At 34.1% G+C, this 26147-nt stretch overlaps 1 protein-coding gene across 1 annotated transcript; it reads right to left on the bottom strand.

Annotated features, from left to right (window-relative positions):
• Positions 1-20817: 20817 nt before the first annotated feature.
• On the bottom strand, positions 20818-22836 carry LOC133831211 (UDP-glycosyltransferase 73C11-like). The gene has a single exon (XM_062261419.1). It carries the CDS (start codon positions 22752-22754, stop codon positions 21246-21248), a length of 1509 nt encoding a protein of 502 aa, XP_062117403.1. The 5' UTR covers positions 22755-22836; the 3' UTR covers positions 20818-21245.
• Positions 22837-26147: the final 3311 nt, after the last annotated feature.

Below are 26147 nucleotides of genomic sequence, written 5' to 3'. Positions count from 1 at the left end.
AGCCGCGGCTCTGTTCTTGGGCATCGTGGCTCAAGCTTGAAGAAGCAGGTGAATGGGGTTGCTGGGCTATTTGAGTTGTGACTCCATTGGGGAGTGCTACGGTGCTAATGTAGTCAGAGAAGGGCTTTGGGCCCTGACTTGAGTGGAGTTGCGGCTCTGATGTTTGGGGTCGCGGCTCAAAAGGGGAAAAGTGGCCAAAGTGGGTTTTTAGTCATGGGAACTTAAACCTAAGGGCTTGGGATCGATCTTACTACCCAGTTTGGTAGGATTCGACGTCTCGGAGGCTAGGACTTGGTCCGGAAGTATTTATTTACCCATTTTGATGGGATTTTATATTATGGTTGTGACTAGGTTATCGCTAGGGGCTTGGAAACATGATCGAGCTTGTAGCTCATTTATTGGTAACCTGTACTTGGACCAAAGGTAAGAAAACTACACCCATTATGTGACATCCATGGTTATTGATGAGGCATGTTGAGTTCTCTATATATGGACATTGATTGCATTGTAAATGCATAGAAGCACATATGATTAAGGCATGGCATGAATATTGAATATGGAATTGATCAGAGCTTGAGTCGTTGTAAATGTGCATGATCATAATTATGCTAGCGAATGTTGAGTAAGCATGCTGAATGCCTTATATTTGGATATTTGACATATGATATATGCCTGGGTGCATTGCTTACTTTGGAGTGGTACTGACTCATTAGTAAGAAGCGGCACTGGTCGTATGGAATTGACCTATGAGTCAAGAGCGGCATAAGCGTATTGAACGCAGAGCCAAAATGATTAGGTCTAATCAACATGAGCATTAAATGAAGCAACATGAGCATTAAATGCTTGACCGACCCCAAGTGCGATGAAAATAAAAGCGTTTGTCTAGTCTAAAGACTAGTTACATAGAGACAGGGCCAAAAGGCTCAAGTGACTGTAATGTCACATGGCTTAGGGTGCGGAGCCCAAGTTCGTGACTTATTAGTCACTTATCTGGTTCAAGTTCGTGACTCATTAGTCACTTATCGGGTTCAAGTTCGTGACTCATTAGTCACTTATTGGGTTCAAGTTCGTGACTCATTAGTCACTTATTTGATTCAAGTTTGTGACTCACTAGTCACTTATCTGATTAGGGTGCAGAGCCCAAGTGCATGACTCATTAGTCACCTATTCAGAGATAGACTCATTAGTCATCTATTCAAGAAACATTTCCTCAAATTGACTTACAGAAGGGCAGGGCCCATAATCATTTATTTGGACTTGATTGCATGCATGAGTAGGGATATTATTGCTAGGCATGCCTATTATGATTCAGTGACATGTTATTACCTGTTCATGAGCATATTGAGTTTTCTGATTGAGCTTCGGCTCATGGGTTCTATGTGGTGAAGGTAAAGGCAAAAGAAAGTTGGACCATCCTTGAGTTGGAGAGCTTTGGTGACGATGTGTACATATGTGGCTACTCCACCACCACGACCGAGGGTTTAAAGAGGAACTAGGGTTAAACCCTATTTTGCCGCTTACGTTGGCTGGTTGTAAATATTTTGTTGTAATTAACCTTTAAAAATATATTTTGGGATCCCAGTGTATATAGTAAACGTTTTAGTGAAACGTTGTATCTTTAACCAAAAATTTTAACCCTAAATCGTTAATCACATTTAGTTACACAATTATGGCCAAATGACTCAGTTAGTGAGTTTAACACTTTTAAAATGCACAATGTAACAGTCCCTAGGTACTAGTCACTCATTCATCTTTTTTTTAGTCACTTATTTCATTTTAGTTTATTTTAGTATTATTTTTTTAATTTATGTTATATTATTGATTTGTTTTCATCTAAAAAATTGAAAAAAAATGAATGAAGAAGAAAAGAAACGTTTCGTGCTTTATTTTCCAATGTATTATTCTTCATTCGGAGACAATCATAATTCTAGTGCTACCGAGGGTACTAGTCGTTTTAGGGGTGCATACAAACTTAGTGTAAGAGAGTACCACGAACTTGCGGTCTTAGAAACTAAGTTTGATAGTGAAAGTTACGAGGCTCCCGAGGTAGATTATGATGAACGTTATTGTGACCCTGAAAGCACCGACCATATAAATCATAATTCTAGCTGGAACAACCCAGTAGATTTTAGTTGGAAGTCTGAGTACAACTACCATGCACCATTTGACATGAATTTTGAGCAAAATATTCCTAACTTCCCCCATGAACCTTCATATAGTGTCTGGACTAATAGGAATTCCTTAGATGACACTTTACACACATTTATGGATGCACAAAGAGAATTTAATACACAATTTATGGAGAAGCTTAGAGAACTTAAGGCTCAATTTTTGGAATGGACTGACATTGTTCTCTCACATAATTTAAGTACATTCTCATCAAAGGATGACACAATGCCATGATGACATTACCATTTGGAGTGAAACTCTTTCCCATGTTGAAATTCTTTCAACCACTTCGAATGAAATCAAATGCTATCATACTGATGTGATAGACAAAGTCATGGAGGAAATCATAATTTTTTTTTTCAAAATCACATAAATTCCTCCACAGTTTTGAAACTTAACATTTTCTTTTTCTTGAAAATGTGGTTAATGCTTCTATTTTTGAGACGCGGGATAAAAGAAAATTCATTTTTGATACTAGATAGTGCGTCAATATGAAGTGGGTAGACTTGCCTGAGAATGATGCTTCTGTCTACCAAAGACTAATTAGGTTTTATCTTTCCTTTCTGTTTTGTGTGTTTACTTTTTGTTTTTACTTATTGTGTGTTTGTTGTTTTGTTTTTTCTTGGGTGGATGTCATTTTACAATTTTACCCTTGACATGTGCATAACATTAGACATGGAGGACAATGTCTCATTTAAGTTGGGGTAGTGAACATATTCATGCGATGAAACTAATTTGATTACCATTTTGAAATTTTGAGTTAAATTTTCCAAAATTCATGAAAACAAAATTTTTGTGAGATAGTTTTTGCTATTTTTACTATTAGGAAGTAATTTTGAGAGTTATTCTATGCATAACCAAACATTGAAAAAAAAAATTATTAACACATTCAGTTGAGAAAAATCCTAAACTTTAAAGATTTTTATTTTGTGAGTTGTGAGAATGATAGAACAACTTTTTGAACTTTTATTGATCAATTGAGTTGGTAAAAATTAATTTTTGGAATTTAAAATATGACATTTACTAAAGGGATAATTTTTGTTTAAAAGAGCCTTTGTTGTAATTTTCTCTTAATCTATTGTATTTTTCTTTATTTTTATGTTGTCTCTTGTCAAAAAAAATTATATATAAAAAAAAATATACCAAAAAAATGAAAGAAAAAAAATTGAACAAGAGCAACATTTCTCATTTTCCATCTTTTGTAGTTTTGTTGAAATTAAAAAAAATTTAAAAATCAACATTACTACATTTGTTTTCAATTTGTGTTATAAAAAAAAGTTGTTTATTAAATTTTGTATTATTTTTTATTTTGGCTCTTAATGTTATTTTGTAAATCCTGAAAGTTTCTATGTCATTTGAGTTCCAATTAATTGATTAACCTATCTTTTGATCAATTCTTGTTTAGATTGATTGTCCTAAAATGATAATATCCATTTTGAGCGTTCATTGATATATTTACGACTCCAAGAGTGTTAACATTTTCCTAAAAATATTTTCAATACCTTTGTGAGGATTTGGAGTTGAGACTTTATTCCTTGGTGATTTTTCAAAACTATTTGTGTTATGAGTTATGAAAAGATTGATATTTTTTGGTGCACACACACACAAAACTCTTGATTACAACTTTGATAGTCTTAAATAGCATTTTCTAAGTTCTCTATAAATATTTTGTTAAGTAATTTTGCATGATTTCTTTCATTATGTCAACTTCGTAATAATTTCTATCCACTTGAATTACAAGGGACTAGCAATAAGCTAGTTGAGAGTTGTGATTAAGGGTCAAAAATGCACATTTATTGATTTTAATTGTCAAAATAAATTAAGTTTTAATTAATATTTTCATGGAATTAATGTGATATATTTTATAAATGAAAATATTAAATTTGGATTTAATTTTTTTTTATTTTGTCCGAAAATGATACAATTTTGGTTGAATAAAATAAAGCAAAAAGAAAAGGAAGTAAAAGTGGAAGAAAATGAAGAAAGTTGGCATTTTGAAGAAGTCAAGCCCAAATTGAAAAAGCCCAATCAATTCATGAAGATGTCATGTCACCAATCCATGCAATTTCTTCTCCACCAATACGAGATGTCAATTACAACTCATTCCAACAAATATTGACAATCCATATGCTTCATTTTTAACCAATAGGAGTGTCTTCTTTTCAACAAAAATTAGCAATCTATGTGCTTCCATCTCAACCAATGGTAGCTTGCCAAATGTCATTTCCAACATAGTTTTTTTGTATTCTACACCTATAAATAGGATGTAGTTTTCATTTGAAAAACACACATTTTCTACACACTTCTCCCCCTTCCATCTTTTCTCTCTATTTCATTTTCTCCATTTTATCTCTAAGCATGTGAGAATGACTTTTAACTTAGGCTAGATTTTTCTTTTGGTGAGGATAGGGGTGAAGTTTTATATTTTGTAATCTTTTTATTTTGAATTTATAAAAGTGTTTTAATGTTCAAATATTTGAGTTTTATTATTTCAATCATTATTTATGCAATTAATATTTATTATTAATTTTATATAGATTCGGTCAAGCTTTTTCTATGTAATTTTACTAAAATAATTTATATTAATTTTATTATTTTGTGGGTAGTCTTTTACTGCATTATCGCCAAGATGGTATAGTGTCGCTTCTAAATTTCTCATAACAATAGTATTAGCATGAGATAGTAGTTTGTTATTTTGTGAGTAGTCCTTTACTGCATATTGCCAATGGTATTGTTGACGTGGTTTTTCGCCAACAGTGAATTAAGAAATAACAAGGTTGAATTAGTGATTGATGATAAACCGAAGTAAGAAAATAACTCTCAAGAACACTGGTCTTTTTACGTGGTTCAGTGGTTAAAATCCACCTAGTCCACGAGTCTATATTATTACTGCTTTTCTCTCTCTCTATTTTGGCAGAGTTTCGGTATTAAGAATAATCGTCCCTTTTCCTATCCAATATTCTCAGTATTTATAGAGAAATTCCTTGGACATGTTTGGGTAACCGCGTGAGTCAATCACAGATTCACACATTTATTACATTTAATATGAAATATTCCCATTTATACTAGGATATGATCTGACCATGAAATAAATAATCTCCTAATATTTGGGATATTAAATATCACAGGCTGGCCATAAACGATTGTATACAGTATCCGGGTCTTCGGGGATCCGCGAATACACCATATCTCCAAATTACCCCGAGCTGGATATACAGTTGAGCTCGTACTGTGGAGGTCGTGCCTTATAAATATTATAAGCTCGCGCTTATCAATTTATGCATCCCTAACTCGTACAACCATCATGAGAATCGTGCTGTCTACATGGAAAATACATGGACTCCTTGTCTATTTCTTCCATGTATTTATTTGCTAGCCGTATACGATTTGAGTGACAGACCCGTGCTGAAATTAGGATACATAAGTATTATGTCGATTCTAGGTTTCTCATAACAATAACATATGCATGTACTTCAACTAAGAGATTTTATTACTCAAATACATTTGCAAATTATTAAAGTAAATAGGTGACCAAAATATATTGTGGAACCCCGATGCCTCACCAAACCCCTTTTATCATTTATTTTCATTTCATTTCAATTCTTCAAAACCACAAAAATATAATTTATCTTACTACTTTGACATTACTTACCTTCTAACCATTTTATCTGTTCTTTGTTTCTTTACCTCCTTGTGGAATCGACCGCACATCTATACTACGACTACCGCTAAGTGGAAGTCACATTTGGGCGTTAATCACTTACTTGTGAGTGGTACTGACTCATTAGTCAGAAACGACACTGGTCGTATGGAATCGACCTATGAGTCAAGAGTGGGATATGCATATTGAATGCAGAACTAAAATGATTAGATCTAATCAACATGAGCATTAAATGAATCAACATGAGCATTAAATGCTTGACTGACCCCAAGTTCGATGAAAATAAAAACGCTTGTCTAGTCTAAAGGCTAGTTACATAGAGCCAGGGCCAAAAGGCTTAGGTTACTGTAATGTCACATGGCTTAAGGTGCGGAGCCCAAGTTCTTGACTTATTAGTCATTTATCTGGTTCAAGTTCGTGACTTATTAGTCACTTATCAGGTTCAAGTTCGTGACTATTAGTCACTTATCGGGTTCAAGTTTGTGACTCATTAGTCACATATCTAGTTCAAGTTCGTGACTCATTAGTCACGTATCGAGTTCAAGTTCGTGACTCATTAGTCACTTATCTGGTTAGATTATGGAACCCAAATTCGTGACTCACTAGTCACTTATCTAATTAAGGTGCAGAGCCCAAGTGCGTGACTCATTAGTCACCTATTCAGAGATAGACTCATTAGTCATCTATTCAGGAAACATTTCCTCAGATTGGCTTGATAGTCATCCATATAGAAGGGCAAGGCCCATAATCATTTATTTGGACTTGATTGCATGCATGAGTAGGGCTATTATTGCTAGGCATGCCTATTATGATTTAGTGACATGTTATTACCTTTTCATGAGCATATTGAGTTTTCTTGCTAAGCTTCGGCTCACGGGTGCTATGTGGTGCATGTAAAGGCAAAAGAAAGCTGGACCATCCTTGAGTTTGAGAGCTTAGGTGACGATGTGTACATATGCGGCTGCTCGACCACCACGGCCGAGGGTTTAAAGAGGAACTAGGATTAAACCCTATTTTGCCGCTTAGGTCGGCTGGTTGTAAATCTTTTGTTGTAATTAACCTTTAAAAATATATTTTGGGATCCCAATGTATACAGTAAATGTTTTAGTGAAATGTTGTATCCTTAACCAAAATTTTAAACCCTAAACCGTTAATCACATTTAGCTACACAATTATGGCCAAATGACTCGAGTAGCGAGTTTAACACTGTTTAAAATGCACAATGTAATGGTCCCTGGGTAGTATGGCATTACACTAATAATAAAAAGGAAATTCAATGCAGGGAATGTGAAGGATTTGGTCACATTCAATCAGAATGTGAAAATACCTTGAAAAGAAATAAAAAATGTATGAACGCTACTTGGAGTGACAATGACTCTGAAAGTAGTGATGAAGATAGAGAAAATGTTGCTTTAACATCTATACTCTCGAATTTTCCTTGTTTTTTGCAAAAAAAATAGACAACTTGTTAGCCTAAACAATACTGTTTCGATAAATAAAGTTACTAATAATACGACAGGTACTGTTGATGTTGTTGACACTGATTCTGATGAATAAGAAATCAATGAAGATTCAGTAGAAGAATCTTACAATAAAATGTATGATGAATGGATTAAGTTGTGTGTTGTGAATAGATCAAACGCAAAAACCATTCAATCTCTTTCTTATAGAAATGATGAACTTGAATCGAATGTTAAAATTCTTGAAACTGAGATTTTTGATAAAAATGCTAAATTAATCGTCTGAAAAAATAGTTTGATCTTATAAAAAGAAATGTTCAAATGCTTAATCCAAGATCTACAATTTTTTAGGAGGTCCAGATTGCAAGTCAATGAAACAATGCTGGATTGGGATCTAAAGGGTTTCAACCAAAGGGAAAAATTGTGTTTGTTCATGCCCGCTCATTGCTTGTTGTATCTTCTGATCTAACACTGCATGTTTCTGATCCATCAACATAACAGAATGTCTCATCGGCAAAGAGACAAATAGGTAAGAATATGACGTCCAATGAAAGGACTAAGAAACTCATTCCCACTTGCCATTTTTGTGGAATCAAAGGTCACATTCGACCAAAGTAACGACCCAACTATTCTAGACTTTGGACCATTAATGACTACTATACTAATCTTAAGAAAACGTACATATGAAATAACCATAACTTTATTTAAAAACTGTAAAGTAAAGGTTAAATACATAAAAATTCATTTAGGATATGGGATCCCATTGTTTTGAAAACAAAATATAACTTAAATAAATTGGTTACAAAATTAAGTGCGGAAAAAAATAATACATAGAAATCATAACTAAAAGACTTAAAAACTTCATCCTCGAATCAAACGTGCAATCCACCGATTCCATCCTGCCTCAATACACATCCCCAAGCTGCCAAGAATCTTTCCGCCGCCAAAACTATTTTCCTGCACATATAAACATAAAGGAATGAGCCTAATGCCCAGCAAGGAAAATCTACTACAAGCATGAAACATAATCATACACATAACTATAAGCTATAAACATATAACATATATCTATAAAGACGTACATCATATAAGACTATACTATTAATGGCCATTAAAACATGTGATAAACCATCTACGTCCCCTTTCTAATATCTGAGGTAGGTTAGATCACATGGTAGGTTTATGATAACCCATCTACGTCCCCTGTCTAATATATGAGGTAGGGTAAATCATAACCATTAAACATAAGAAAACATAACATAACATACTATAGCATAACTTATCATAACATATCAACATAACATATAAGCATATAAAACTATCCTATTTTCCTTACCAAAATACCGGGATGATGAGAACAAATTCGGGATTTTGGAACACTCCTAAAAACCATAATAGAGAGGTGAGTATACTAAAGAAAAGGGATGAAAGGGATGAAAAGAATGAACTACACCATCGAAAAGATACTTACCAATAAGAATCTTACGTTCAAGATCTTAGATGCCTAACCAAGAATACGAGTTAGGATTTGAGTAGAAAAGCTATAAGAACAATACAGAAAGGAACTAGAATAAGGAATACCTTGAATGCTTCTATGACCGAACTATACTTCGAAACTGAAATACACTATAACCTTACTTCCCAAGTGTTTATTAAGCTTATAATGATTAAGCTTATAACCCCAACCCAAGTATTTATCACTCTATAGTCTCACTAGCACCTGGAAGGCTCTGATTAATGCTTGAAGAATGAATGAAAATGCTTGGTGCTAGGTCCTATTTATAGAGTTCTAGGAATAAAAATCTTCTTTTTGGCTTTGAATAAAAATAATGAATTTAATTGAAAATATTTGAATATCCTTCAGCCAAAGGCTTAGGACTTGGTCAAATTATTCAGAGAGATTTAAGGAGTCAAAGCTTGATTTAAAAAAAATAATAATAAAAAACAAATAGAATCCTAACTTCTAACTCCCTAAATCTAGTAACTGTAAACTCCACTCCAGTAAAATTAACATATTTGGAGCTGTCGGACTTCGATTTAGACTCTCTTTATACTGTTAGAAAGCTAATTCAATTATCTACAACTTTCTAGAAATTCATAACATAACTAGGTCAAAAATAGGTCGGAAGTTACAGTACCCTAAAATTACGAAAAATCTATTTAATTATCTAAATCTCAAATAAATAAAATTGTGACAAATGTCGTGCTCCTAACAAATTCTGGTGAAGACTAAGTCTTATATTTCCCTTATTTTATCATTAAAATAATAATTCCGTAATAATCATACATATGACAAGTGTCATATTCCTATTGGCTCCATCTAAACCTTAGGAATAACCATGCTCATGACAAGTGTCATATTCTTATTAGCTCTATCTAAACCTTAGGTTATAATAATTATCATATTAATAACCAGCAATATTAATCAAACCTTATGTTATAATTAATATTCTTAAACTATAGGTTAAACTTATAAAATCCATAACTATTGCTAGGAGTTTCCGACTAAGTCCCGGCTTGAACCAAAATCCACAGTCATAAACATACTACAACTACTACTAGCTATTACTATTACTACTACTATCTAACTAGCTAAGTAAAGTTCTTGGACTCTACAGTTTTACTAAGATGAATTTTTTCAATACAAATTATTTTCATCACGAAAAACTCAAAAATGTGCAAAAGAAACAACATGCGCCTAAACAAAAATGGGTTAAAAAGAATGTGAATACTTGTCTTGCTGCATTTGCATGTCATAGAACTCATACATCTAATTCTTGGTACGTTGATAGTGGATGTTCTAGACATATGATAGGTGACAAAAACATTCTCATTAATTTTAAAGTTGTAAATTGTGGTGTAGTCACTTTTGGTGATGGTGTTGCAAGTAAAGTACTTGGAAAGAGAACCCTAAATTTGGAAGGATTACCTAAACTGAAAAAATATTCTGCCAGTTGATGGATTAAAAGCTAATATAATTAGCATAAGGTAGATTTGTGATCAATGATTTATTGTCAATTTTTGTTGTGATGATTGTAGTGTGATTGATAAAGATGGAAATTGTGTTTTAAAAGGTTTTAGATCACTTGACAATTGTTATACTCTTTCTCAAAAAAATTCATGTCACTCAGCCATAAACAATTCAACTAATTTATGGCATGAAAAACTTGGTCACATTAATTTAAAAAACTTGAAAAAGTTGTCAAATGTAGGTATTGTTCGAGGATTACCGAAACTGGGTAAAGAGTCTATGGGTAAATGTGAGTCGTGCCAACTTTGCAAGCAATTAAAAATCACTCACAAAGGTATTTTGGATGTAAATACCTCAAAAGTTTTAGAATTGCTTCACATGGATCACATGGGTCCAATCCAGGTTGAAAGTTTAAATGGTAAAAGATACATTTTTGTATGTGTAGATGATTTCTCCCGTTTTACTTGGGTAGATTATCTGACACATTTGAAGCTTTAAAAAATATGTGTTTAAAATTAAGAGTTGAAAAATATTGTAATATTGACAAAATTGTGAGAATTCGTAGCGATCATGGTAAAGAATTTGAAAGTGTTGAGTATGATGAATTTTGTAAGTCTTGTGGTGTCTCTCATGAATTTTCACCACCCAAAACTCTTGAACAAAATAGAGTTGTTGAAAGAAAGAATCGTACTCTTCAAGAAATGGCAAGAGTAATGTTGAATAGCAAGAAATTGTCCAAACGATTGTGGGCTGAAGTTGTTAATACTACTTGCTACACAATAAACAGAGTGTTCTTACATCCAGTTACCGCCAAAACGCCTTATGAGATCTGGAAAGGTAAACGTCCAAATGTAAGTTACTTCCACATTTTTTATTGTGTCTGTTACATATTGAGGGATCGAGAAAATATTGTAAAATTTGATGCTAAAAGTGATGTTGGTGTCTTTCTTGGTTATTCCATAAATAGTAGGGCATATCGTGTGTACAACATGAGAATCCAAACTGTTATGGAATCTGCTAACATTGTTGTTGATGATATGAAGGATTTTTCAGAATTTTCAACAGAAGCCGAGATAGACAAATTCATAGAAAACGCGCCTGTTGCCTTAGATGCCCAAAATGATGTATCAGAAATCTTACCCGCTGCAACATAAACAACATTTGAATCATCACCCATGGCATCTGACATATCCCCATCTGAACAGGCAGAGGCACAAATGCCAAAAATCATCACTGATTCTGTACGTAGAGAACCCTCAACAAGGGTGAAAAAGAATCACCCGGTTGATCTCATTCTGGGTTATTTGGAGGGGAGCATGGTCACAAGGAAAGGTATGTGAATCTCGTTCAACATGTGTGTTTTCTTCACTTGGACCAAAAAACGTGAAAGAAGCTTTAACTGATGAATCTTGGATTAAAGCTATGCAGGACGAATAGGAACAATTTACAAGAAATGATGTGTGGACCCTTGTGCCCAGACCAAATCACACTAATGTCATTGGAACAAAATGGATTTTTTTTTAAAAAAGTGATGAATTTGGCACAATAGTAAGAAACAAAGCTAGACTAATAGCATAAGGGTACACTCAAGTGGAGGTGTGGACTTTGATGAAATTGCACCTATTGCTAGACTTGAATCGATTAGGTAGTTATTAGCTATTGCATGCATCATGGGTTTCAAATTGCATCAAATGGATGTTAAATCTGCTTTTTTTAATGGCATTTTGAATTAAGAAGTTTTTGTTGAATAACATAAGGGGTTAGAAGATCCACATTTTCCAAATCATGTTTTTAAATTAAAAAAAGGCTTTCTATGGTTTGAAACAAGCCCCGCGGGCATGGTATGAAAGATTGACACAATTTTTGGTGTCTCATGGTTATCGTAGATGTGGAGTAGATAAAACACTTTTCATTAAAAGAATCAAGAAAGACATAATTATTGCTCAAGTACATGTTGATGATATTGTATTTGGTTCTACATCTAACTCTGAAGTGCAAGAATTTTTTCATCAAATGAAGGACAAATTTGAGATGAGTATGGTGTTGGGAAAACTTATACAGGATCTTTATTTATTTTCATGTAGATCTAATATTAAACAAATTAATATGAGATAACGTAGAACATGTTTCTAAAATTTAATTCAAAGAGAAATAATGATAAGAATACTTACATTATACGCAGCGGAATGAAAGAGTCATTCCTTCAGTTTCTCTAACCGTTGTATCCTATATGTCGCAGAGTATTGCCAAGAAACTGAACCGATCTTCGATTTTCTTCATAGTCTTCCAAAGTATCCTTAGAATCACCTAGAATAGTGTGGACAATTCTTAACACATGAGATAGATACAGAGAGAAGATGAGAAAAGAATAATAAGGCTTAGAAAAAGACTTATGTTTAGAGAGAATCTAAAACCTATCAGAAAACCAGTGTTTTCCATTTGATTTCAACTCTCACTTAACATTCCATTTATATACTTATTTAGGTTTTTTATTTAATTAAAAAATCAATAAAATAATAGCTAATTAACAGCCCTAGGTCAAAATTATCATGGGCTTTAGGCCCATGAAATTTCTCATTTGATTATAAGCTCGTTGGACTTAAAATCAATGCCAATATTATTTTCTATTGATTAAATAATTGTTTAAATCCTTTATAAAATTAATTATTTATAATTTTAACCTTGATTTAAACTTATTTATTAATTTAGATATCACTTTATCTTAATAAATAAATCTGCCCTAATTTCTCTTTTCTTCTCTAAATTGCATAACTCTGTGAAACTATGCAAAATTGACATGATCAACTTTGATAATTCTAATTGATAATTAAATAAATTAATTGAGACTATCTAAATGATTTTATCCAAGGTACAGTGGGGACCATGGGCCTATGAAATCAAGCTCCAATAAGTTATCATAATCTAACAAATAAATTTACTAACTTATTAATTCCTCGTGACTCCACTAAAGACTCAGAATTGCACTCTTGAATTCATAGAACATTCTATAACATATATAGATACACTATTAATTATCCATTGTTACAACCATAATTTTCACTCAATCCTCTATGGATGGTCTACAATGAGACGGGACTAAAATATCGTTTTACCCCCTCATTGTATTTTATCCTTAAAACACTTAGTTCCTTGTAAATGATCTTTCAATAAACTAATATTAATTACTGAAATGAGATATCTATCATTTTACACCTTGAACCAAACTAAAAGGAAATCATCCTTTCACTTCTTCATCAGAAGCTATAGATGTTCATATCCTTGATTAACACTCCCACTCAATAATACTACCGAGTTCCCAAGTGTAAGTATGGGCTAGTCCGTAGGGTAAGCTGATAACGAACAAGTCATAGAACTCAAATAATACAATCATTTAGAATACTAACCACTCAGAATTGAGATTGAATTGACCTATGGTCAACTATATGATATGACTAGAATAGATAATAACGGTATGTTTACTTATCCTATCAACTGTCAATATTGGTCCAGTCCGATGTAACAAATACATCCGATCTTATCTACTTTGCTAATATTTTGGAAAGAACATAACACTACAAAGTGTAAGTAGATCATATCGTAGATTGGCAACTCAGTGTAAATCATGTGCACTGACTAATCTTAGGACTAACTTATTTTTGAACATATAGTCATATTTATATTCCACTGTGATTACGTCACTATAAATACAATTAGCTATAAGCTCGAGATTTAATAGAAGTTTATATTAAACAAATAATCATGAAAATAAAACATGTGAGCAAAGTGATTAACCAAGTCAAAAAATGATTTCTATTCTTTTATTGATAATAAATGAGACTACAAAAAAATTTAGTTTTAATTAGGGCATAAAACCCTAACATATGGTGGGTGAATTAACCTATTTTTTAGGTTTGCAGGTTAAACAATTAGAAGATGGTACGTTCATATCTCAAAGTAAGTATGCCAAAAACTTAGTGAAAAAGTTTGGACTTGATACTGCGAAACATCCCGGGAACAAAAGTTAAATTAACAAAAGATGAGAATGAAGTTAAGGTAGATCCCACTTTATACCGCAGTATGATTGGCAGTCTGTTGTATCTCACTGCTAGTCGTTCTGCTGTATGTTATAGTGTTGGGGTGTGTGCAAGGTACCAAGGAAGTCTCATGGAGTCACATGTGACTGCTGTAAAAAGAATTATTAGATATGTTCACAGTACTCTAAAATATGAGATTTGGTACTCTGAAGAAAAAAATTCTAATCTTGTGTGTTTTAGTGATGCCAATTGTAATGCTAATGACAGGAAAAGCACAAGTGGAGGGTGTTTCTATCTAGGGAACAACTTGGTATCATGGCATAGTAAAAAGCATAATTCTATATCTCTTTCTACAGCTGAGGTCAAGTACATTGTTGCTGGCAGTTGTTGTACTCAACTATTATGGATGAAACAAATGATGTCTGACTATGGGTTTGAATTGGATACTTTAACCATTTTTTGTGACAATACCAGTGCAATAAATATTTTCTAAAAATCATATCCAACATTCACACACAAAACACATTAATATTAGACACAATTTCATTAGAGAGCTTGTTGAAAATAAGACACTAATCTTGGAATACATTGAAACAGACAAGTAAATTGCTGCTATTTTCACTAAGTCTCTTGATTCAATTAGGTTTGATTCCCTTAGGAAATCCTTGGGGGGTTTTTAGTATGTAATTATTTATTTTCTCATGACCATCCCAGTTTTTTATCTTTTATGTGTTTTCTTTAAACGGTTCTCAAACAATTTCAAAAAAATTGTGAGTACTTTCTGTTAGATTAATTATTTTTGATATATGGCATGCTAAGTTTATTGGTTTCAAAATAAAAATTTCTTCACAATTTATTTTTGGGAAAAATTCCTACTAAGAGGGCATTGAGCTTAATTAACAAATCTTCTTCAGTTTCAGGTTCCTCTGTGAGAATAAAGCTACCTATGCCAGTGTGTGAAAGCCAGCTTTGAGTAAGTTAAGACTATGTAATTATACCTATGCAGAGGACACGCTACCATTGAATAGGGCTACCACTAGTGTAGTCTGACAGCGTCTCCTTTGGGTACTATAGAAAAAGGCTTAAATTGCCAACATGGGCCATGACCCTATGTTTACACTTCACACATAAATACCTGTTCAGTATGAAGAAAAAGTAAAATAGTATAAGTCTCATCCTCTATGTTAATGTTTTTCCTAAAAATACTTTGTGCTCTAGAAAAATTTATTTTTGTTCCAACACTCTCAAGCATGTTATATAGATCAAATAATTTTTCCAACATTATCAGTACTCACTTACTTTTTGTATTGGTTGGTTATTGTTTTTCAGGTTTCATATTTTTTTATAATAACAGAAGGATATGTTTTGGTCATTTATTAAATAAAAAAATATATAAAAAAAAATATAGAAAATTAAAATTTTTTGAAGAGTAAACCAATTGAATCTCGTGGGGTATATTGAATTTCGTTGCTTATTAATTTTTTTTTGTCCAATATGATTTTGTGTTATTTTTGTCATCTTTCTCTCTAAAGTTAAGGTTGTCTAATTATTAATTGTGTTATGTGTGAAGAAAAATGACAGTTTGAAAATTTCTTTAAATAAATATATTTGTTGTCATTTTTGGTTTGGTCACAATTAAGACAAAAGTTGCTTTTTTTTTTTTCCTCTCATAGTCAAAAATGGCTAATTACCCATTTTGTTATGCCTATATCCCACGTTTGACCTCAACTCCCACGATCACTCTTCCACTCTCACACTTTCCTTTTTTTTTCTCTTGTTTTCTGCTTGTGTTCTCTCTCAGTTGTCTAAGTGTGCAGGAACCCATAGCTCGAACCAAGACCACCGGAACTCCCAGACCAACTATTGCTACTGCGAGTGGCTTTGCCCATCAACTTCGCCTCCGGTGGCTTCAGGGTCTACTTTGAAGTCCTCTGTTAAGACTAGGGCTCGCAAACATACATTTCTTGTGTCCACAGCCTCGCCCTTGGTGCTTCCATCTTTGTCTCCTGCTCTAATGGATATGTCTGCACCACCATCTGAAGAGGTGGTGCCTACTAGAACCCTTCATGTTGAAATCGAGACTCATGCTGCAAATCCTAAACCATCAAAAGTTAGGTCTACAAAATCAAAAGCCTCTATTGGTGCTGCACAACCCATTTCAGGTATGTCACCTACTTCTCGAACTCGCTCCTAATACTCTGCTTCTAGTTCAACGACAATAGTAAAAAAAGGGGGGAAACATGGAAAAGCGTCTCCTACAAAGAAATCTCCTCCAGCGAAGAAACTCAAAATCATTCCACCTGCATGTTCTTCCTTTGAGGCTAATCCTTCTAAAGATCCTTCTGGTGAAGCAACCGATCCTTCTGACTACTCCAGTTTTGAAAGCACCAAAAGGCCAGAATCTTACCCAGAACTTGAAGATCTGATTACCTCTAGAGAAAGGGTTGTTGAATCAGAGGACGATTCTGATGCATCTAAAACTCCATCTGAGCCCTCTAACCATGTCTCTGAACCTCTACCTTCCGAATCCAAGGGAAAGAAGCCAACGACTTTTCCTAGTCCATTTGCTCGCAAGGTTCTAACAAAAAACATTGATTCAGGTTCATCTTTTGTTCCTCATTCTCATCATTTCTGTTATAATGATCATGAATGGGATATGGTTTATTATGCTAATCGTAAGGTTATTTGTGAAAATAATTTTGATCTTGCTGCTCATAGGGTATTTGGGGTGATTGGTATTTTGCAAGAAAGAGAGTGGTTAGATTCTTTACAGGGCTATATTGGGTATGTTGATCGGGTTGTCAAGTAATTTTATGCTAACATTACTTATGATTTTCTTAATCATAATTCCTTTATGTATGACAAAGTGTATGTTCGAGGGTCATTGGTTTTCTTTTATAGTTAAAGATATTGCTACTGCCCTAAACTTGCATATTGGTGTTATTTCGAATACCCTTGAATTTGATAAGGACTTAGTCCTTTCGGAGCTGGTAGGACAAAATATATCATGGAATCCTAACACATAACTCTCCATTACTGATCTTACATATACCTATGTTGTGCTTATGTGTTTTGCTCTATCCAATTGAATGCCTCATCTAATCCAGTTGTTGTGTCTCAAGAGTTGGCATTCTAAGGGTTTAAGATTGGTTATGGTGCTCAGATAGATCTTCCTTCCTTAATTTTGGACCAAAATTTTTCTCCAAGGAAGGCAAAAAAGAAGGGCGTCAACTTATTATTTCCTCAACTTATCTTTAATATTCTTTCATCACAAAAATATGTTATGCTGCCAACTGAGTCTGTTGAGGTTCCTCCTCCTAGTCCCACATTCAAGCCATTTGAAGGGAAAGATCACACCTCGAAGAAGTCCAAGGCTATGGCGATTCCTTTTGTCTCCACTACCACTGCTGCTGATCCATCCAGTGTTGGTCCTGAGACATCAGAAATTCTCACTGTCAAGACTGATCTTACCATGGTACAAAAATTGACTTGGAACATTGGAGGCCACTCAACAAGCAATCCTTGCTCAGCTGACTGCCTTAGCCAAGGGTGTCTAGTTTCTATTTTCTCTTGTTTTTCCATTTCTATCTTGTTTCAGTTTGTCCAAAGAACATGTTCATTGTTTTTTATTTTCGTTTTTCGTTACTTTGGCTACTTGATAGACAAAAAGGGGGAGTAGTTGGATGGTTTTTATTTTTATATTTTTTGTGTACAACTCTAGACCTTATTTTCAGAGGGAGTTTTGTGTTCATGTCTTGTTCAACTTTTTCCAAAAAGTTGACATGTTTTATCTTTGTCAGTATGCTTTTTTGCAGGGGGAGTTCTTAGGAACTTATATTTTTCTGACAAAGTGTTTGCTGTAGGTTTTTTGTGTTCTTATTGATCAAATTTATTTTGTCTAAAAGGTTTCCAAAGGGGGAGATTGTAAAATCTTAAAATTAACTAATCTTTTTATAATAAATATATTTTATTGTTTGGTATTTTTGAAATGGTATTTTTGGTAAGTGCCTCTTTTTTGTAAGAATAATTATCTATATTAAAGTACACTTTATTCTTAGTCAAGTTTACTAATTTGTTTATGGTAACTTGTCTATTTTAAGGACTTTTTATAGGATTATTCTCTAAATATTTTGATCGATTCTAGTCTATTTAAAAGAAGAAACTGAGTGTGTCTTGATGCCCAAGAAAGGAAACTTCGAAATGAACCTGGCTGGGTTTTAAGACCAGGTTCGTCCATTTCCTGATGCTACAGAATGTTTGTCTGTCTCATCTAGAAAATCCTGCAATCAATAAAAAAACTTCCCGATTTGGTCTGATTTGGGCCATAAACGATATTGGTTGACTTAGGGGTTTCTAAACTCTATAAATACTAGACCTAAGCAGCAGCCATCCTTACCTCTTCACCATTCTAATGTTTTATGCTTTTGAAGAGTTATTTTATTTGTAATGAGTAGTTCTTGTTCTATTATCTCTTTTTTTTGTTTGTGCTTTGTGTTGTTTATTCTTAAACAGGTCATAAAGCTTGTGACCGTGACATACAAGTCTTCGGGAGAAGATTTTCACAAGACTTACTTCGGGAAGAAGTAAGCACTCATCAAGATTAGAAGGGATTTCGTCCTCTTAGTGTTTATCAAAATCAGAATATTAAAGTGTAGTACTTCAAGGTTGCGACAAAGATTTAGAGGGAGTCTAAACTTATATAAGTCAATTGCTTTTTATATTCTTGAGACTTTACTAATTGATTTTTATCTCTGGACATGGCCCCGTGGACATGGTTTTCTGAACCACGTAAAAAACTTCTTGTGTCACGTTACTTTAAGTTTATTTACTATCTGTTTGTATATTTTGGTCTATCAGCATTCTGTCCTGATATATCAGAATATCTGTCTGATCAAACAATTGTTTAACAGTTCCACATTAATTAAATTGTTTACTAAATTCAGTTGGAATCATAAAAAAAAAGAATTTCACATACAATTCAATCATTTATTAATAGTTCATAATTAAAGTAAGAATTGATCACCGTTTAACCTCTTTAATTATATATTGTTTTCTTAAGTACCATTAACTATACTAGTGAAGGTTAATTCATAAATTAATTTATGAATTTGAGCTCAATAACATTTCAGTTCCAAAAGTCAACCCTTAAGACAACCACTATTCAATTCCTCTCAGAAAGGTATAGATTACATATATGTATATTTTGTCCCCATCCATTTACATCAATAAGTTTCTAAAACAAAAGTTTTCAGCCTGATCATTCTGACAAACCATAACAAGTAAATCAAAGAACTCATATGACATAAACAAGAGTTCATAATAACTTCAGGATTAAGATCAATTTGTATATGATCATCTTATTTATATGTTTAATTAATACTTATAAAGTAAACGATATTATTTAAGTATTAATAACATATCGGGTCTCGTTCATGTATAACCACTTTATACAGAGTACCTCCACTAAGATGTCATACTACATCAATAATTCAGATCTAGATTACATGTATTCATAATACTAGTGAACCGTACTTACATTATTTGATCCAAAGATTCCATATAACTTTTTTTTACTAAGAATTGTTTAAATTCATTCCCTACATTCTTAATCTTCTCGTACCAATATAAGATTATAGTCACAATAACGAATTTGAGAATTTTCTTATTTATTCTAATAGTAAAAATAAACAAACAATATATGCAAAAATTCATTTCAATTATTTATTTTATAAAATATTGTTCAAAACATATGCTTTGAAGGGCATTAATCACAACACCCGCACCATTCACCACTTAATTTATGGTGGGGCAATTTTGGGGAATTCCCGTCAGGTATTGGGTTACCCATCGGGGTATTGGTTTCTCCATTTAGAATTTTCATTTGTATATTAAAAAAATATTCATAATAAATAAATACTCAAATAATCTATAGCATTAGATCCAAATATAAGATATAAAGTAATAAATATTTTAACATGTTAAAAAAATTGGTATTTTCTTAAATAATTAAATTGAAACATCAAATAATTGAGAAAAAACCTTATGACAACATATAAATTTTAGGTTTCTGCTTTTTAAAAATAATGATTAGGGAATTATATTATTATATAAAAATACATCTAATCAAGGCAAGACAGTCAATACCAATCTTGTCATGTGCCCCGCACCTTAAAGGAGTAAAAAATCGCCCCACTGTGGCTGGATCACCATGGTGTACTGCCTCACACAGTAATATTGACATCTCTAATTATAATAATTGTCATCAAAATAGATGCGACAATAGCTAGAGTAGTAACATGTCATCGCAATAATACCTACAGCAATGAAAAAGACAGCAGTACATGTTGTCACAATATCATATTAAAGTTAATACTAATTTTATTTTGTCCCAAAATTAAGTTATTGTATCATTTTGTTCAAAGCTTATGATTTTTACTATAATACCTCTACATTTTACAATTTTTTAATTAATAAAAAGGCTTGTATGACATATTATAGTAATTCTAGAACCAAGCAGTATACTAATGATAAAGAGTGAGGATATGTATCACAATAAATCAAATTTCTACCAACGACAAGTCGTTTTACAAGAAACCAAAGAAAGGATATATCCAAATAAATCATTTAAATCATAACTCGACTTCTTCACGGGCTCTTATTAATAAAAGCACGTGTCTTACATTCAGGACTTTCTTTTTTGAAATGGAATACTTTACTAAACCAGAAAACAAAGCAGAACAAACCACAGTTACTGAAGAATAGACCTATCTAAAACAACAGCATGATAGGCAACTAAAGGAATTTCCCCATTCCAAGCATTATTTCTTTTAAAAGTAGTATTTATACTAGTGTAGCTGTAGCATATATAGGATCAATATGTGAAAAATATTGTTACAACATAAGCTTGTGCTAGCTAATGAAATAGATTTCATGTGAGTCAATGACTAATATCAAACATAACACATCTCTTTCTCATATCCATACACTTCATGTTGATCACTCCTACTTCCAAGTTGCATAATTTCTTCTAGAAACAATGTCATATTGCTGTATGAAGACCCATCTTCTTCAACGGTTCTCTTGGCCATCTCCGCAAGCTTTCTAGCTCTTTCTCTTCTTTCCTTGCATTCTTCTCCTCCATCCAACACTTCCTCTAAAACACTCTTAACAGTTTCCCTCTTCACCTGAACCCCAACTTTCTCTTCTTCTCCCCAAATCATTGGCTTTTCCACCCCCAGCGTTATAGCTATGTTCAAAACTTGTGCAACCAATTTCTCATTAGGAAACTGATCACCACTAAGCGGCCAAGTAACCATAGGAACCCCGGTGCATACTCCTTCAAGAATTGAATTCCATCCACAATGAGTTAAGAACGCTCCAACAGCAGGGTGTGATAAGATTACTACTTGTGGAGCCCAACCCCAGATGACCAACCCTTTTTTCTTTGTCCTTTCTTCAAATCCATCTTCTTTGATCCATTTCTGTAGTTCTTCTGTAGTACTAGTCCCTCCTCTAATAACCCAAATGAACGGTTTGTTTGATGCCTCCAAGCCTAAACCAAGCTCTATTAACTGTGGGGATGTTAGATTGCATGCGCTTCCTAAGCAAACATAAACGACAGAACTTGATTTCCATGAATCAAGCCACTTCAAACACTGATGTGCATCAACAATAGACTTGTTACCTCTTTCAGCCTTATCTATGTCTTCTTTGTTGCATAAGGAAACTGGGCCAATACACCAAACTTTACTGTTCCTCATCTTCTTGTAGTCTCTGACATATGCTGGCTCCAACTCTTCGAAACTATTGACGATCACTCCATAAGACCCTATCTCAGCATTTACCATTTGGTCCGCCACTTCTTTCCAATCTTTTGATGGAACTGATATCTGAGCTTTCGTCATCTCAATCCGATCAGGCAGGTCAGGGACAACAAAACGCTCATTTTCTGAGCTTATATGGTCAAGAACCTTGGAGCTATGCACTTTGTGCGAGCATATGAGGCAGAAGCAACATATTCCAGGGAAAGATATCCTTGGAATGTTCAATTGTCGAGCAATGTTGATTGTCCAAGGCAAACACATGTCAGATATTATGCAATTTGGTCTCAGCTTAAGCTCTTCAAACCTTTTCTCCGCTGGCTGTTGCATCTTTGAGGCTGCAAGGAGGAATTTTGGAATTAAATCTAGAGAAGGCAGCATGTCAAAATTTTCACACCCTTCAGGTAATCCTGCTTCTTCTGAAGGAAACTTCAGTTGGATTAGATCGATACTAAGCCCAGTTTCAGCAGTGCGAGCAAGAACTCTTTCGAAACGGGCTGCGTTGCCTGGTGTGGTGACTACGGTGATCTTGGCACCACGTTCAGCCAACATTCTGGCTATGTCCACCATTGGAATCATGTGGCCTTGTGCCATGAGAGGAAACATGAGAAAGTGAAGCTGTTTATCTTGGGAATTCATTGAAACTTCAAAAGAAAATAAGAAAAAAATCTTGGTACGAGATCTGTGTTTCTCTCTCAAATTTATGTAAATAGCACCGACTGCTACTGTCAATATCTTTGTAGAGTCTCGCACTTATATCAAGAATGAACTGTTGAAAAGTCAAAGAAAGGAGGGTTGCCTTTATTGAGTCTTGACTGCCAAAGTTGCAATCTTTCTTGGGCAGAAAGCTCTTGCTTGAAGTCACTAAAAGTTAGTCCTAGAAATACTTGGCAACCAATTTATTTGTAGTAGCAAAATTGTGTTATTTTTTATATATAAAATTGAGGGAGAATTGTTATACATGGGCTCCACTCGGAATCCGTGTGACTCTTAGTGTTCTCGATTTATGAATAGTTTTCAGCACGATTTTTTTAATGACTATGTATATTGTAGCTATTTAGAGCATCTTGCAAATTTTTAGAAAATTCTGACTATTTTACAGTACTGAAAATTAGGTTCAAATATGTTGTTGCACGCGTAATTAATTTTTTTTATGCACGTGGAAAGTAACATATTTGAACCTAATTTTTGGTACTGTAAATTATTCGGAATTTTCTTAAAATTTGCAGGATGCTCTAAATAGCTACAATATACACGGTCATAAAAAAAATCGCGCCGAAAACTATTCACGGGTCGAGAAACACTGAGAGCCCCACCAGTAGGACTTAAAGTGAAGCCCCTGTAAAAAAATTGTACTAAAATTGAGTCGTAAATTTTTTTAAGTCATTATAATTAGTTTGAAAGATCAATAATTAGTCATAAGAGAACTAATTTTCACTTTCAACTACTAAAAAAAATCATTACTATTTTGTAAATAATAGTCAAATTTTATTAATAAAATGATATATTTTCACATGCTATATATTTAGCGAGTAATTTTTAAATGCTCATAGGGACCATTGACCAACATTTAATCTTAAAAGATAGTTATGTTTGTAAATTTTATATTATTAATTTAGTGTTTAGATTTCATATACATTTCAATTGTATAAGTTCAAAATATATATATAATGGAAAATTTCACTTTTTATACATAGTAATCTCTCTAATTACAAAAAAAATACTACAACTATAAACTCTTTCATTTTGATGCTAAACATTCCCCATCTACCCAAAATACCCCTCTCATTCCCTAACTATTCTCTACACTCTCGGTTTCTCTCTTTCTCTCTCACAAAAAACCCCAAAATCCGTCGAGCTCCCACCTCCGTCGAGCCCCCACCCCCGTCGAGCCCAACCCCCGTTGAGCCCAACCCTCGTTGACTCATCTCTCCGTCGACCCACTTGCAGAGCTCCTCCGTCGAGCGGGAAAAACGAGACCCACGACGTTAAATCAAACAAAGAGCCTCCATTGAACTACCTCACATTCGATTTTAAGGTAAAAGCATGAACCCTTGTCCATTTTTGTAGTTAAAATCATGTGTATTCGAGATCTGTGGAATGGGTATGGAGATTCGAAGGTCTGGTTTTTTCGATTTTGCTCGATGGGTTCGATGTAAGCTCGATAAGAACTCGATTAGGTGTACATTTTAGGCTCATATTCATTTAGATTAGAGATCGATAGCACTCGATAGCCCTCGATAGGGCTCGAGATGATATCGCTCAATAGGGCTCGATCAACTGAACTCGATGGAGTTCGATAGAAGCTCGAGATGAGCTCAATAGGATTCAATTCTCGATGGGTTTATATAGTTTGGCTCGATAGCTCAATATGAGCTTGATGGCTACCTAAGTAGACGTTAGCTCGATAGGGCTTGAGATGATACCGCTCGATAGGGCTCAATCAACTGAACTTGATGGAGTTCGATAGAAGCTCGAGATGAGCTCAATAGGAGTCAATTCTCGATGGGTTTATATAGTTTGGCTCGATAGCTCAATATGAGCTCCATGGTTACCTAAGTAGACGTTAGCTCGATATGAGCTTGATAGTAGTTATTGATGAATTCTCGATGGGGCTAATATAGTTAAGCTCGATAGCTTGATATGAGCTCGATATGAGTCAATGATGAATTCTCGATGGGGTTGATATAGTTAGGCTCGATATACTCGATAACAGATCGATGGTGACCTAAAAAGATTAGTTATAATAGTGTCTCGATGGCAATTCGATAGAAGCTCGATATAGAGCTCAATTAGACTCGATATGGCTCGATAGCATCTCAATGACAGTGTTTACTTCAATTTTCTTTTGAATTTTTGTCTGATTCTGTTTAACATTATGTTTTCTTACCAATTCTTTTCATGTGTCGATGCAGATGACGAGGTTGCTTGTTCCATTTGAAGATCATTTTCCTGGTCGAGTCACATATAGGGGTGGTAGCACTTTCAAGGATATAAAGAAAAAATTTGTGGAGCTCGGGCTGCTTGGAAGGGCTAAGGAATTCCCTTTCAAGCAGTTCTTTTTGGTTCTGGAGTTTAATTTCTCCGGAGTCTTGGTCCATCAACTGCTGTTGAGGAAAATCGCCAGCAACAACGAAGATGAGGTGCATTTCTTCTTAGGTTCGAAGTCTTGTAGATTCGGCATGAGAGTTTTCCCTGGTGACGGGGTTGAATTTCAGTACCTTCCCGTCACCAGAAGAGTTGGAAGAGCATAATCTCAGCGACCGGTTGATAAAGGAGTATTTCAACGATGCAGAGAAAGTAAAGCTCCCACAGGTGGACCATGCTTTTAAGACTTGATTTGTTGTGGAAGATGTGTACAAGCTTGGTTTATGTTTGTTGGTTGAGGGGGTTCTGAATGCCATAGAGGGCAAGTTGTACATATGGCGAGATATTTTGAAAATTATTGAGGACGTAGAGTACTTCTTCAGCTATCCATGGGGGAAGTACTATTATAGAAGGCTATTGCAGTCTTGTAAGAAGGACATGGTGAAGCAAAATGACAACTATGACAACAAGAAGGATGCCAAGATGCAGTAAGAGTCCAAGTACAATATGTATGGTTATGCCCCGTCCTTACAGTACTAGACATATGAGGTTATCCAATAGCTTGCGACAGAGTTTGTTGTGAGCTCGGGAAACATGGTCCTGAGGATGCTTAGTTGGTCGCATCGGAGGAACAAGGATTTCACCAAGTCCGTCATCTCACCGATGTTATCGAAGAAGAACGTAAGTTATATTTGATTATCATTAAACAATTATTTTTTTTATCTATATGCTTATCTTTTATGATTATTTGAGTTAACCAAATATTTTATGTTGTTTGCAGTTGATCATACTTCCGATGTTGAAGCCTCAACCAGTAGAAAAAGACTATTATTTGTCGCTGATAGAGGGAGATCTTCCCCTTTATCCTGGGCTTGGCCAGGATCCTTCGGATGCTGATGAGGAGGAGGATGCGACTTTTGAGAAAATCGCGGAAATAGTTTCTCA

This window comes from Humulus lupulus, chromosome 4 (assembly GCF_963169125.1).
Source record: "Humulus lupulus chromosome 4, drHumLupu1.1, whole genome shotgun sequence".
Lineage (NCBI taxonomy): Eukaryota > Viridiplantae > Streptophyta > Magnoliopsida > Rosales > Cannabaceae > Humulus > Humulus lupulus.
Note: the sequence above shows the minus strand (reverse complement) of the source record. Positions and strands in the feature narration are given on the sequence as shown.

Excerpts from the sequence above, each read along its gene's own strand:
- LOC133831211 (XM_062261419.1), bottom strand. The coding sequence starts at position 22,754 with ATGAATTCCCAAGATAAACAGCTTCACTTTCTCATGTTTCCTCTCATG.